Source organism: Protopterus annectens, chromosome 9.part0 (genome assembly GCF_019279795.1).
Source record: "Protopterus annectens isolate FY-2018-M chromosome 9.part0, PAN1.0, whole genome shotgun sequence".
NCBI classification, from domain to species: domain Eukaryota; kingdom Metazoa; phylum Chordata; order Ceratodontiformes; family Protopteridae; genus Protopterus; species Protopterus annectens.
In genome coordinates this window covers 1,016,334,962-1,016,350,036 of record NC_056743.1, presented here as the reverse complement: position 1 = coordinate 1,016,350,036, position 15,075 = coordinate 1,016,334,962, and the positions used below count along the sequence as shown (strand labels likewise).

Genomic DNA, 15,075 nt, shown 5'->3' with positions numbered 1-15,075 from the left:
AACAATGCACAAAGTGATAAGGGCTGGAGAGAAGATGAAAAATTGTAGGTGGCTTTGTTTCTCTTTTTTATCTCAGGGGTACACATAGTTAGGGTTTGGGTGTGGAACCAAAATCATTAAACTGGACAGGGAACTGACTGATTTACAGACTATAAAACGTAGCAATAAAGGTGGAGTTTCCCATTGGGAAACCAACAACCATTAGGGTATGCATAACTTGGTATCAGGACTACTCCAGTTTAGCATATTTGTATTTGATATAATGTAAGAGGTAAAGAATAAGATTGTCTGCTAGACGATGACAACAAAATTGATGAAAGAGCCAGAGTCACAGAATGGGAAAGAGATGGTTTAATAAGAGCTGGCAAAGCCTGCATTCCAGTCAGATAGGGTGGCAGCAAGAATTAAGTATTAAAGATGAGCAAATTTATGTATTTCAGAGTTTGTGTGTGTCGGGGATGGGGTTTGGGGTAATTTGCAAGCTATCAGAAGTGGATTTACAGATGGTCAAGGTGTAAAAACATCTGGGAATGAGAAATGTATAATGGTCAGTACAGGCAGCTGCCACCCAGCTGCCAGTTACATTTAAGGGTAGCTACCCTCACAGACACATCATGCTTTTCTTCTTTTTAAAACAAAGCAGCACCTTCAAGACTCCTGCTGCAACTTTGTAAATCAGTTCCTACATGGGGCTGTGTTCTATTCAAGTCTATACAGATTCAGCAAAGCATATCTTTTAAATGTTAGTATGTCTGCATAAAGGTAAAATAATTTAATGGCTTGATTTAGAACATGCATTAATCAAGCTCCTAAAAATCTTTCATCTTTATATCTTGTTTGACACTGAGGTTGTACACATCACCCCAAATGAGAGAAAAGAAAACATAATTCAATGAAATTGGACATACCAATGTTAACTGCATTTTGATAATGTCGTTTTTCCCATTCCTTGATTTCTGCATCTGTCTGCGCATGTATGCATATGTGCACATGCATGCGTTTCAATGCTTGCACTTGTGTGTGTTTGTGTGCGAGTATGTGCGCATGTGCATGCATGTGCACAATCATTTGTACTTGCATATGTACACGTGCTGTTTGTGTGTATAAATGCAGTCCATTCAACACTGGGAACAACATGGCTTTTTCAGATGGAACTTTCCACTTGATTTGTAAATGAGTTTTTTTTTTGTTTTTTTAGCTAGTGATACTACAGTTCAACTGATAGGAGATTTCAGTGGGGGAGTTTGTTTAATATAGCAAGAAGCAAGTGAATGAAGCATCCAATTTTCTTTTTGTATTGTAGCAGCAAAACCATCCTGTCAGCAGACTACTTCATCCAAATAATATAACACTCAAGGGTGCATAATTTGGTAAACCTCTTTTACAGCAAGGAAGTTAAATGTAGCTATGTGTGACAGCACAGATTTGGAATACAGTCCATTAATCTACATAGATATCATCACAGATAACATCCTAATTTTAAGATCTTTACAAGGTGTACATGTATCTGGTTTCATAAAGTTTAAGCCCTTTCTTCTTCTTCTTTCGGCTTTTCCCGATTAGGGGTCACCACAGCGGATCACCTGTCCGCTCATGATTGACAGTGGAGTTTTACAGTGTTGAGTTGCCAGCCCGGCTCCCAACCTTCCACAGAAGGCACGCATACACATGCACTCACACCTAGGGCCAATTTAGAGTGTCCAATCCACCTACAGCATGTCTTTGGGATGTGGGAGGAAACCGGAGCACCCGGAAGAAACCCACACAACCACAGGGAGGACATGCAGACTCCACACAGAAGGCACCCCAGCCAAGGATTGAACCAAGGAACCTCTTGCTGTGAGGCGACAACGATAACCGCTGCACCACCATGGCCGTCCGATAAAGTTTAAGCCCTCTGTGGGATGTAAACTGCGTTAATGAAAAATAAAAGAGGAAAATGAAAACTGGTTAATGCCTGTATCACCAGAATAAATTAAAACAAATTCAGAAAGTTACATATTTGGACTCTGCCAAGAAGCTTCCAAATAATATTTATATTTTAACTAGCTTATCTTCTTCATGTTCTGTGCTGATGGCTCCCCATTCACTCAAGAAGGTACCAAACCAAGTCTTCGCAAACGTCTGTAGCACTTTTGTTAGCTACGATCTGTGCAGAGAATGACACAAGAAAACACCTGCTAAGTCCCCATTCCAAGGTGCCAGGCTTCAAGATGTAGGATTGTACTGTGTGAATCAATTCACCATTCCTTGTACCCTGCATCTCTTTAGTGCAGTGACATTACAGCTGCATGCAACTATCTGCCCATGCTTCCTGACATCATGTGTAAATAAATGCACCTTACATATTTCCTAACACTGTTTACTGTAGCTGATCCACTGGGCCAGGGTCTGTACTCCTGTTTAAAGGTCAGGCATTCACAGAGCATCCATTGGCCTCTCCTTGCTGAGAAAGGGAGTTGTCCATTTGCTACTTAGACCTTCCCACTTGCTCAACCATCAGGCAGACCAAGTTTATGGGCAAACCCAACTTGCTTGTGGTTTATGATATCCTAATTTCTCCTCTAATAGACTAACTTCTGTTATACAGTTTGACTTAACTGGGCTGAGTCTATAGCTGGTCAGTCATATGTGCTCTTGCCTAGTAAAGAAATTAAATATAAACTGTCATGGACAAGCATCTGACACTAACAATAGTACATGATGTGTATCATGCTTTGATTATAACTTAATTGTAGTACACTTTGCAGGAAACGATCCTGAATCACTTAGACACCTTAGTTTAGCACATGGTAAGAGGAATTGTGCAAAAAGGCTGGAGGCCTACACCATTCCAAAACTCCTAATTAAACAAATCATGCCCATGTTCATTTTCATTCCTTGCATCTCTCACTTAGATGTTTGGATTCATCGTGGCTCTGTCTTTCCTGTCACTAGGAGCTACGGAGGTGCTGTTTGCAATGCTGGAATGCCATTTAACAATCTTTTGACTTCTCTTCAAGAATAAAACCTTGCCCTATCTCTCCTTAGGTACACAGTGCACAGATTGCACCATTCTGGGAGGTAAGTACAGATTTCACCATTCTGGGAGGTAAGTACAGATTTCACCATTCTGGGAGGTAGCACTTTGCTCATCAAGACAGATGCTCTTTAACAAACGTGTCATATTGCACTTAAAAAGGACTAGCCCTTTAGGTCTTCTCACAATCAAGGCAGCTAAGTCAAGTGAAACATGACTTCTAAAAGAAAGAGGAAGCTCAAAAGGGTGTTAGAAAACTGGAATTTATGCACTTTTAATGCATTCTGCTACCCAGCTGTACTAATCTACATAAACAAGCTTTATAGTTTTGCATTCTAATAACCTTCATACAAAAAGGCCAGTTTGCAATGTTGCAAGAATGTCTTAAAAATGGAAGGTTACAGAATGCAACAAAAAGAATGTGACTGCTTTAAAGAGAAAATTATCCCATATAACATTCTGCTTTCCCACCACTGGCAAATCTGTCCTAATCCTTACCTCCAGCTCTCGAAGCCGTTCCATGAGATCCCGACAAATATCAGAGTCATCTTGTGATATACTGCTGCCCTCTTCTGGCTCATATGTGCCACTACATCCACTCTCCTCTTCTGCTGCCTCAGACATGACACTCTGCACATAGGTCCAGCAAAGGATTAATAATAAAAAACAAAAAACAGTTTTCATATACAACACAATAAGACGGTGTATGCAAATGCAAACACTGGGTTAGAGTTGTAATGCCCTTTTAGAAACAAAACAGCAAGAACAAGCCCACATGTGACATCTAACTTAAACAAATGTCTATTGACAAATTATGTAAATACATGTAAGCATGTAGTGCTGCCTTTTGTTTTACTAGATACCATCTTTACAAAGAATAGCAAGCAGAAAATGATTTGATGCCAGTAAACAATATACAGTCTAACACAGGTCATCACAAATAGTAATGCACAAACTGAGTTGCGTTTGTTATATAGCTGGATGCCCATCCACTTAACATTTAATTTTCTTCTCTTCTTTCCCTAGAAGGGGCCGAATCCGTACATGTACTTCCATGTAAAATAGTCACATCAGGCCTCTTTTTAATAGGTTTGATTCTTGCTTAAGTCAGCATTCATTGCTTTGACTGGGCAGTTTCTGTTGAAAAACTATCTTCTTGTCTCTACAGTGAACCAGCATGCAACAAAAAGTGACTCCTAACCTTCTGGGACAAAAGACAACAAAAACAAATGAGAACGTTCAAGCCTATTATGAAACCATGCATTACTTCAAATGAAAAAAAAGTCTACAGAAAGAAAGGAAATGGCAAATCAAAACAACACAAATCAAAGTACTTGGTTACTGGAAATACTAAAAATTAAATGTGCCAAGTCAGTGCACAGCCAAGCAAAAGAGAAGTCTGCATTGGTAACAAGAGGGAAAGATGCTTAAAGGAATTCTGCCTGTAGTGCATTTGCTTCAACTGTTTGGAAACAAGAAACAGATGACTTGTTCCAGGGGTTACAGCTGGGTCTTCAATCCATCCTGCACTGCCTGACAGCTTGTATGGCTTCTAATGCAATGCAGTAGAATAAAATACAACACAATACTCAGTCACACAGCCATGGGCCTTTAATGCTTCCTTTATTTTGTGAATTTATTACCCCCTTTACAGTCTTCAAGTCTCTTTCTGAATATCTGACTATATTTAATTATTGCCAGCAGTTTATTCCTTTCTTTAGACACCCTCTGTGTGAACCCCAAGGAATTTTCCCTTGTTCTAAAGGAGCACTCATCCATTTTCAGTCTTCCTAAAATGTATTGGCCCTATGCACTATAATAAACTTCTACAGCAATAAACAGTGCTCCATTAAACGTGCCCATCAGTTACTGCTTTGCCTTTCCACACAACACATGCTGTTGTTGCAATGAACTGTCATCAAAGGTTTTGATGGTGCAAAAACAAAATCTGAAATGCAATTCATGCTTGAATAGGATCTTTTCAAATTTCCAGCTATAAATTTTAAACCTTGGTAAAGTTATAGCACTATTAACAAGCAGCAGTTTCTCATGTATTGCAAGAACAAATTATATAAAGAAAAAGTCTGTAGTATGGAATTTAGGTTAATATGCCTTATCTTTTATTGCTCTGTAGCCTGCGGCACTAAACCTACAGCTGCATGCAGCATGTGAATCTACAGCATACCATGTGAAAAGGAGCATGCACACACACACACATACATATTCTGAAATTTTATCACGAACAGCGTGCTTTTGAAGTACTTCTTTTGACTGCAATTTGCAATTCAAAAGCTCATTTTGAACATATCAGATTACAGACACAAAATGCTAGACCTTTCTAAAAGTTCACCATCATCAACGGTGAAATAGTACTGTTGTGCTGGGAACTTACTACAAATAAATGCACATGTTTGAGTAGTTTCACTGTTGTGGTCCTCACTTTTTGGGACAGCCTGCCCTGCATGTAGCCCATAGCAAGCCATCTTCCTGAGTTACACCCACCCCCAATAATTTGGTCAAAGTCATCCCATTAGCTTGACAAGTCTGATCTGTAAAGCCATAGAGCGTATTATTATGAATCTCATAAACAAGGACATAGGCAATCTCCAAGCACTTGACCCCACCCAGTTCGGATTTGTCAAGGGCAGACCTTGCCTGTTGAACCTGGTTGACTTCTTTGAGACTGTCACCAAGGCCCTGGATGTGGGAAAGTCAGTGCATACAGCTTACCTTGACTTGGCCAAGGCCTTTGACACAATCCCCCACTTGGGCATCATCGAAAAGCTAACACAACATGGTGTAAATCCCTGTCTCAACAGGTGGGTGGCCAACTGGCTCACCAACAGGACCCTCAAAGTCAAAACAGGTGCCTCCACCTCTCATAGCAGACCTGTCATTAATGGAGTTCCCCAGGGATCTGTCCTGGGACCCCTACTGTTTGGCATCTACTTCTCAGAGGTCCAGGCAAAGACAAAAGGCATGTGACTGACCAAGTTTGCGGATGACTGTAAGCTGGGTGCTGTCACTGACTCCCCAAATTATGTTAACATACTGCAAGAGGGTCTACAGCAACTAATGACTGGTGCCAAGGTCATGGCCTCAAGCTACACACAAAAAAATGTATCATCATACCATTCAGCAAAAACATGGCCCCTACTGATTACCACATCAAAGCCAACCCCCTAAGCACACAACCTGTGGTGAGAGACCTAGGCACTCAGGTTAACAACCTCTCACTTGACCATCATGTAGAGGCAGTGGTCAGAAAAGCCTTTTACTTGGTTCATTTCATAAGAAAAGGGATTGCATCCAAAAAAAAAAGCAGGTTATTACCTCTCTATATTCCTCCCTCATTAGACCAATAATTGTGTATAATGCTCCATTTGGTATGTACCTCTCCAAACATCTGCACCAACTGGAAAGGCCACTGAAATACCTCACAAAGAGAATCCATGGCCTCCAAAACCTATGCAGACAGACTCAAATCATTATCACTCTATTTGGTATTGTACAGATTGCTCAGGGGTGATCTGTGTCTCGCCTACAAGGCAATCTCAGACCCTGCCCTACTAGAGATGCTCCATATCAGTGGGAGTGGTAAGCACTAGGTAACCTGTCTACCACATAAGGAGTGGTTCTGGCTCAGAAATTGTAGTTACTGGCTGTTTGGGCAATCTCTTCCATCTCTCTCAACTTTCTGATTCGAAAGCCTGCATTTGCACTTGTTTCTGTCCTGTAACTCATCTAGTGCAGATACAGATTCTTAGTTTTAGCACTTAAATTTGCTTATTCATGCTCAGCACTTGTTCAGAACTTGTAAGCACTAAATAAGCTACTAATTACTATAGCATTCAACCTTCCTCATTACCTAGAGGAAAACAGTTTTTGTACTTACTTTTCTCACTTGCTTAGAGAAAAACAGCTGTTGTACTCACTTTCCTCACTTATCTAGAGGAAAATGTTTTTTTATTCAGGCATGTCCAAGGGTCAGCTCCCAGTGTTCTCTCCTGTCTATCTCATGAATCTGGGCATCTTGAGGCAATGTAGAAATTGCTTCATGTACACAGACAACCCTCTCCTCCTACCACCCAGCACTACAACCTGTGAGAGATGCACTTATCTAGCCAAACTGGAGGTAAAGCTCTCTCCAACCAAGACTAAACTTGACAGTCAAGAAGAGAAGGTCAACACTTGCACCACACCACACTCATCACATAGTCTCACTAAATCTACATCACCAAAATCCACACATAGTAACACAAAAACATTTGCCGAGGCTCTCAATAATAATCTGTCTAAGCAACAGAGACCTCCAAAGCAGAAATGCAAGCAACCTCCATCCCCCAACACAACCCAAATGACACATAGCCCACAGACTCAGTGTGCCACTCAACCACAGCCAATAAGGCAAAACAACGTACCCAACACACTAGTCATAGGTGACTCTATAGTCAGGCACACTGATGTCCCACTCACCTAGCTAAACAAGGAGAAGGTTACTGTCAGCTGCCTATTAGGTGCCAGGATCCGCCACATAACCCACGCACTCAGGTCACTCCACAGCAAATACAAATATGACTCTGTCATTGTCCATGTTGGTGTGAATGACCTGAGATGTACCTCCCTGGACTACATGAAAAGAGACATGGAAGAGCTCTACGATCTTGTAGCCCAGGCAGGTATGACCCTAGCCCTGAATAGCATTCTGCCATCACCCAGAATGATACCGCAGTACAAGGACAAAATGATTGACTTCAACAATTGGCTAAGCTTCTGGTGTCATTCTAAGGGGATCCAGTATCTGTCTGCTTGGGATGACATGGTCGACAGACCACGATGCTTTGCCACAGATGGCCTGCACCTGTCACCCATGGGATTCCGGATACTGGCTAAGGCTCTTGCTGCCCCTATAGTGCCTTTTTTAGGCAAGGTTCAAATAACAAATTCACCACTGTAACAGGAACAGGCAAGCAAAAACTGAGGGTGATGCTACTCAATGCCAGACGTCTAAATCTCAAAATGCACTCACTCGAGGCACTCCTTAAAATGGAAAACATCGATATCTGTGCAGTGACTGAGACCTGGCTCAAGGCTCCAGAGAGCACCCCTACACTACCAGGCTATAACTCATTCCACACTTTTCGGCCATGTAACCTGGACCGAAACAGCAAAGGTGTAGGTGTGCCCATATTCATTAAGGATATCCACACCTCCAGGCGAGTTGCTCAGCATAATGCATCCGAGGTTATCCAAGTGCAACTAACTCTGGGCAAAACTGCAATCCAAATTGTAGCTTGCTAAAGATCTCCCACCATGCCCCAGGATTCCCACTCCTCTTTTCTTGATGTACTGGAAAATATTAGGGTTCAACCAAACACCCTAACAATGGGCGACTTCAACTACCCCACCATTAACTGGGAAAACTACTCGTGTACCAACTCCTTAGCTCAACGTTTTCTGGAATTCATAAACTCCAATGCCCTGGATCAACTTATCCACACCCCCACCAGGGGCAACAATATCCTAGACCTAGTCATTACCAACATGAGTGACCGGTGGTCCACACCTGAAGTCAACTCCTCGTTGGTCCGATCCAACCATAAGCTAATCACCCTTGATATCCACATCCTGCCCCCACCCCCCATTAAGGAAACCACGGTAAAAAATTTCTCCAAAGCCAACTTCATGCTTCTTAAGACAGAAGTGGTGAACTTCATGACACCCATGCAGATGGACAATACAGTTACAACTGTTGAATCCTATACAAATGCACTCTATAAGCACTTACACAACTGCATGGATCATGCTATCCCAAACAGAACCAAGACGCCATCCTCCAAAAAAAGGAAGCCAATCTGGTGATCCCCTGCCACAAACAAACTGTACAACAGAAGGAAGAAACTGTTGCAAAAGAGTAAAATCCCATGAGTGGAGGAGTTCCCTGGTCAGCCTCAGTAAGAAGCTGAGATCCCTTATAAGATCCTCCAAAGCTAGCTACTAAAACAAAATCACCACTAATTCTAAGGACAACCACAAAGCATTCTATAGCTATGTCAAGAATCTAGATGGCAACACCCAGATCTGCTCTGAGTTACAGCACAAAGGCATGAAAATTACAGAACCAACTGATATTGCCAACATCCTGGCAGATAGGTTCAGTGCTAACTTTACCCCCCTCTCACCCCCTAAAGAGCCCATATCTAAACAGGAAGAATGCAGAGTCCCTGTAATCACAACTATGCAGGTAAAAGCTGCACTCTCTAAAGCCAAAAACACAGCATCCATGGGACTGGACAACATCCCAGGCTGCGTTTTACACAAACTTCAGAACGAACTGGCTCTCCACTTAAGCACCATGTTCAATAATAGCCTCGCATCAGGCTTTGTGCCCACTGAATGGTGCACAGCAACAGTTATCCCACTCCACAAAGGGGGAGCCACCACTGATCCCAGGAACTATCGACCTATTAGCCTGATGAGCCTGGTCTGCAAGGCCATGGAACGTATCATCATGGAACTCATAAACAAAGACATTGGTAACCTTCAAACTCTGTATCCCACCCAGTTCGGCTTTGTGAAAGGCAGATCATGCCTTCTGAACCCGATCGACTTCTTTGAGGCAGTCACCAAAGCCTTAGATGAGGGTAAGGTGGTTCACACAGCCTATCTTGACCTCGCCAAGGCTTTCAACACCATCTTCCATTCTGGAATTATAGCTAAACTCACTAAACTAGGTATAAATCCCTATGTCACAAGATGGGTTGCCAACTGACTCACTGACAGAACCCACACTGTAAAAGTTGCAGACTCCAAATCTGACCTCAATGCCGTGACAAGTGGAGTACCACAGGGTTCCGTCCTGGGACCTCTCCTGTTTGGTATCTACTTCTCTGAAGTACAGGCTAACACAGAAGGTCTCTGGCTAATGAAGTTCACAGATGACTGCAAACTAGGAGCCATAGTCAAGTCCCCAAATGATGTGGACATCCTACAGAAGGACCTCGCTGAGACAGATGCCTGGCGTCAGAGCCATGGCCTCAAGTTCACTGCCAAAATGTGCAGTGTTATCCCCTTTGGCAAAAACTCTGCACCCATGAACTACCACATAGGCAGCAATCTACTTAACACCGAATGTGTGATAAGAGACCTTGGGACCCAGGTGGACAGTAGTCTCTCCTTTGATAGTCACATCGCCACAGTAGTTAGGAAGTCCTACGTGGCACACATCATCATAAAAGGGTTCTCATCCAGGAAAAAAGAGGTCATTGTTCCCCTCTACTCGACACTCATTAGACCCATTATAGAGTACAACGCCCCTTTTGGAATGTACCACACAAGACATCTGCAGCAGCTGGAAAGGCCACAGAAGTACCTCACAAAGTGGATTACTGGCCTCAAACAAATGCCCTACACTGACCGCCTCAAAAAGCTCCAGCTTTACTCCATAGCATATCGCCTACTCTGAGGTGATCTCTGCCTAACATATAAAGCTATGTCAAACCCAGAGCTGTTGGACATGCTACACCTAAAGAAATCCCAATCCCTCCAAGCTACCTAAACTTTGGGACCTAAACCTTGTCACCACAATAAACAGGACATGCTGGAGGGATAGATTCCTGTCCTAGAGACTTCCCATACTCTGGAACAGGCTACCCATCTATGTCAAGCAAAGTTCTTCATTAGCACTCTAAGAAAAATCTTGATGAGTGGATGGGAAATAGGAAATACACCCTGGGGATCACTTCTGTGTCTCTGCTCGACAGTGGCACAGGAAAATAACTTTCTTGGGTTGCGTAAGCCAGGGAACCTTGTTGGCTAGGCTTATGTAAGCCCTTGGGCTGACAGCCTAGTACCTACCTATGAACCTATGAGCCTATATCTGTAAGTCTAACTCCTCACGCATTACCTGCTCTAAAGGCCTGAATCTAATATGCAACATCAACAAAACCTGCTGGAGAAACAGGTTTGTCTCCTAGAGGCTGCCCTGTCTCTGGAATAGACTTCCCATACATGTCAAACAGAGCACCTCGCTGACCCTCTTCAAGCGCAACCTTGATGAGTAGATGGGAAACCACAAATTTGTCCCAGGGTTTCCACTTGTGCCCCTCATTGACAGGGGTGACAGGTGCTGACTGAGGTTTCTTTCTGGGGATAAACTCTTGGCTAAGCTTGTAAGGGCCCCAGGGCCATTAGCCTAGTAACCTCCTATGATCCTATGTTCCATCCAGGCATGAGCACATCAGTGGGACAAATGGTGCAATGTCTAATCCCATCTTCAGATCTTTATTGTCCCAGCCATAACTCAACTGGACAGTCCCCAGAACCAGAATGCAGTAAACCAGTTAGAACATCCAAAACTGGCCTAAGTCCTCCCAAAAGACCCTATAGGGATAGCAGATGCAAATGCTGTCCTGGCACTGGATGAAACCTCCAAATTGTAATACAGATCTTTGAGAAGGTATACACAGATGACCAGGTAGTTGCTTCATAGAAAGCTAGGATGGTGATCCTCCCTAAGTAAGACAGTGGTGGCAGCCCTGACTCTAGTGGAATGTGCTTTAATGTGACCTGGAACTTGTTTCCCATGGTTCTAGCAACAAAAAGAGATACAATGTGTTAGCCATTTGGAAATAACCTGCCTGTTTTCAGGCCAGCCATCTTTTCCTTTTGCAAATGAGACAAATAGCTGATCAGAATTCCAATAATCCTCGGTTTAGTGCAAACAGACTATCAGCTGTCTATGCATATCTAAGGAATGACGTTTTTTTCAATGAAATTTGAGGCTTAGAAATAAAGAATGGTGGCTATACTGTCTAGTTAAGTGTCAGCTCAGAAGCCACTTTAGGTATAAAAGACAGACTAGTACTCAAGAGTCCTTCTATCCTGGTAGAATATCAGGAATAGGTCTTTGCACATCAAGGCTTGGAATTCTGAGATTTGCCTAGCTGAGATAATTGCCACCATGTTCAAATGAAGGCAAGATTAGTTTCACTAGGAAACAGCTTTGACCCCATAATAGAGCAATCTGCTTCTTCTTTGGTGGTTTAAGATGAATGACTCTTGAGGAATTGCTTACCTGAAAGTCTAAAATACAAAGGAAGGTCCATGGGCAGACAGGCTGAGATAGCAGAAGCATGTACTTTTATGGACGTACAAGTTAAACCTGATCTGTAAAGATCTGACAAGTAAGCCATAATCAATGTCACTGTAGCCTTTCTAGTGTCAAGGTTCCTCAAATGACATCAGAAAGAGAATCCTGACCACATTCCTAGGTAAGATTTTCTTGTGTTGGGTCTCCTAGCTTCCTTCGTAACATTTAGCATGTCCTCTGGGTATTTGTTCCTGTTTCATATCAGGGTAAGATCAACCACACTGTCAGTCTTAGTGTGGCTAGGTTGGGGTACAACAGGAACCCACAGTTTGTGTCAATAGGTCGACTTGCTGAGACAACACATTGTGCTTTTCTCTTGCAAGGTTGCTCAGGATAGGGAACCAGTGTTGTCTTGGCCAAAAAGGAGCTATGAGAATAATTTTTGTTTTTTCCTCCTCCACTTTGATCAGTACCATTGGAATCAAGGGTATGACAGGAAAAGAGTACATTTATTTATTGTATTTACCTATACGTTTGTTAATTGGCTAAGTGCACTGGTCAACAGATTCATTTTGGGTACAACCTGGGCCAGCTGGCAAACAAAATGACATTATTATACAATGCCAACAACAAAACAAGTAAGAAAATAGCAATGAAACTACAATTTACGTTGACAATGGAAAATTTTCAGGCAGCTGGACTAAATAATCTGAAAAAGCCAGAGAGGATGATTGGGCAGATGCACCACCTAGCCTACTGAGGCAAGCTAGGCTGCACCTGTTTAATTTTAGCTACATTGTGCTTCACAATGTCTGGAAACCACTACCATAGAAGCATTGTGTCATGGACAGGGGACCAAGACATCAATCCGGTCTCTAGGAACCTCCTCACAAACAAAAATCCTGGGAGTCCTGCATTCCACTTCCGAATCACTATTTAATGTCTCTGATGCCAAAAGGCCTTTGGCTGATGGAGGAACCTCAGTTACACTGGTCTGAAAGGGCATAATAGAACCCAAAAGTATGGGTGCCTGTGAAGCAGTCATACCAGAGTACTCAGTGAAAAATGACCCCTTTGTCAAGAGCCGCAAAGTGCCTCACCTTGCACAAGTTCATAGGACTCAGGAGAAGCCTGGGCCATTGGTCATGCCCTTAGTTTCATGATCCTTCTCCCTTTTGTCTGAATATTTTTCTTTGAAGGTAGACTCCCAGATGCCTTATTCAATGTCATGGCAGTACAAAACCAGCCATGCACCCATTTTTTGGAAATGAACTCTTATTGAGATTTCTGTCAATAACAGAATGTCCTTGGGGGGAGAGATGCACAGTGTAGACAGAATTCACATTGTGCTGCAGGGCAGAGGCAAAATTAGATATTTACTGTGTGCTTTCCACACAGCACACAGTTGTTGACATTTACAACAATTTTCTCTATGTTACAATAACAGTCAATATCAGACATTAGCTAAGTTACGACTAATCAAATAGTGAAGAAAGATAAGTAATAACCCCTATGGATTATTTATCTGCTTCTTTCAAGAAGGCTAACCAACGGATGGCATATCCTGTGAAAAGCATGCACTGCAGGACAAACTACCCAGCAAAAAATCTGAAGATGGCATCAACTGACACATCCTTAACACCATCAATATACTCGTGCCTGGATGGGTGGACTTTGGATGAAGCACTGGGTGCAGATAAAGCTCTGAAAGACTGGTCAGAAGTGGACTACCTGAAGGGCAGGATATCCCAAGAAGTCAGGACTACAACAGTGGATACTTCAATAAATGTCTAACACCTTGCATCATGAAAATTAACTTAACAAAAAAATAAATGCTTCCTTTACCAAAGACACACCCACGCTTTCTTATGCCCCCCCAGTTTGGCAGTCTGTAACTACATCACAGAAGGAAACCTAATGGGAAAGGAAACACATTCTAAGTAAAAGCCAAGTAGCAGTGACAGAAAATCCACCCTAACCTTTCTAAACTGCTGCACTGGATAAAGAAAGCATTAGCCTTTTCTTAACTTTGCTTTACTAAAGTCTGTTTATTTCTTACGTAAAGAGCATCTACACAACATAATGCTTTTTTATTATATGGTTATCTTCTCTTCATTAATATCATCCTTGCATCATCCTAAATAGTTTGTATTTTTTCTAATTTATTATTATTATCCAAAACGGCCTGATGGAGGAATACTACGGTTTTGTTTTATAGCCAAGCCTGCTTGTTCTACACTGCACTCTGTATTCTCTTAAGCTTACAACATCACAGAGGTCTGTGATCCTGTCTCTCTGCTTCCTTACATTGAGAGTATTGTGGATGTTCTTCATCTCACATTGCTGCAGTCCTTACACTTGGGTAGTCCGATCAAAGTATTAGGCTGACGTCGGTCAAGGCGCTTAAGACTGACATCAGGACGTCAGGGTACAAATGCGCATGACCGACGTCATATCCTCAGTCTTTTTTGCCGCATGGTCCGATGCAGAAGCAGCGTTGCAAGTGCCATTCGGCGTTCTGAAATTTTTCGGAGTTTCAGACCGAGTCAAAGTTGGCTAAGTACCCCGTTGGGGAATATTTTAGTTTTTTCTTGCCTCAGTGGTTTACCGGATGTCAGAAAAAGTGAATAACTGTATTTCTTGTGGGAAGCAGATACCGCATAGGGATTATCATACTTTGTGTATTCCTTGTTTGGGGCCTGAGCACGACGTTGTTGGGTGTCGCTTTTGTGCTAGGTTCAATAAGCGCACTATTAAGCGAAGGTTAGATTGTGCCAGGTTGGTCTTCGGGAAGCGGTGCAATTATAATATGCCGTCGGATGCTCCGACGCCTGCTTCTTCGAAGAAGCGCAAGGACAAAGCAGCTAAACCCAGGCAAGAAGAGTCGTCCGTACCGGACGCCGGTTCTTTAGCAGCGTCAGTGGAACCGGTGGTTCCGCCGGAGGCTTCTCTGGAGTCCCAGGGG

General features: G+C 42.6%; 1 protein-coding gene across 4 annotated transcripts in view; it reads right to left on the bottom strand.

Moving 5' to 3' along the window:
* Window positions 1–15,075, bottom strand: part of NCKAP5L (NCK associated protein 5 like) — a 610,993-nt gene that overhangs the window by 255,899 nt on the left and 340,019 nt on the right. For all 4 annotated transcript variants that reach the window (XM_044083803.1, XM_044083806.1, XM_044083804.1 and 1 more), the window contains one exon: window positions 3,518–3,649. In XM_044083803.1, coding sequence (XP_043939738.1) covers window positions 3,518–3,649 — 132 coding nt within the window. The remainder of the gene's footprint in view (window positions 1–3,517; window positions 3,650–15,075) is intronic.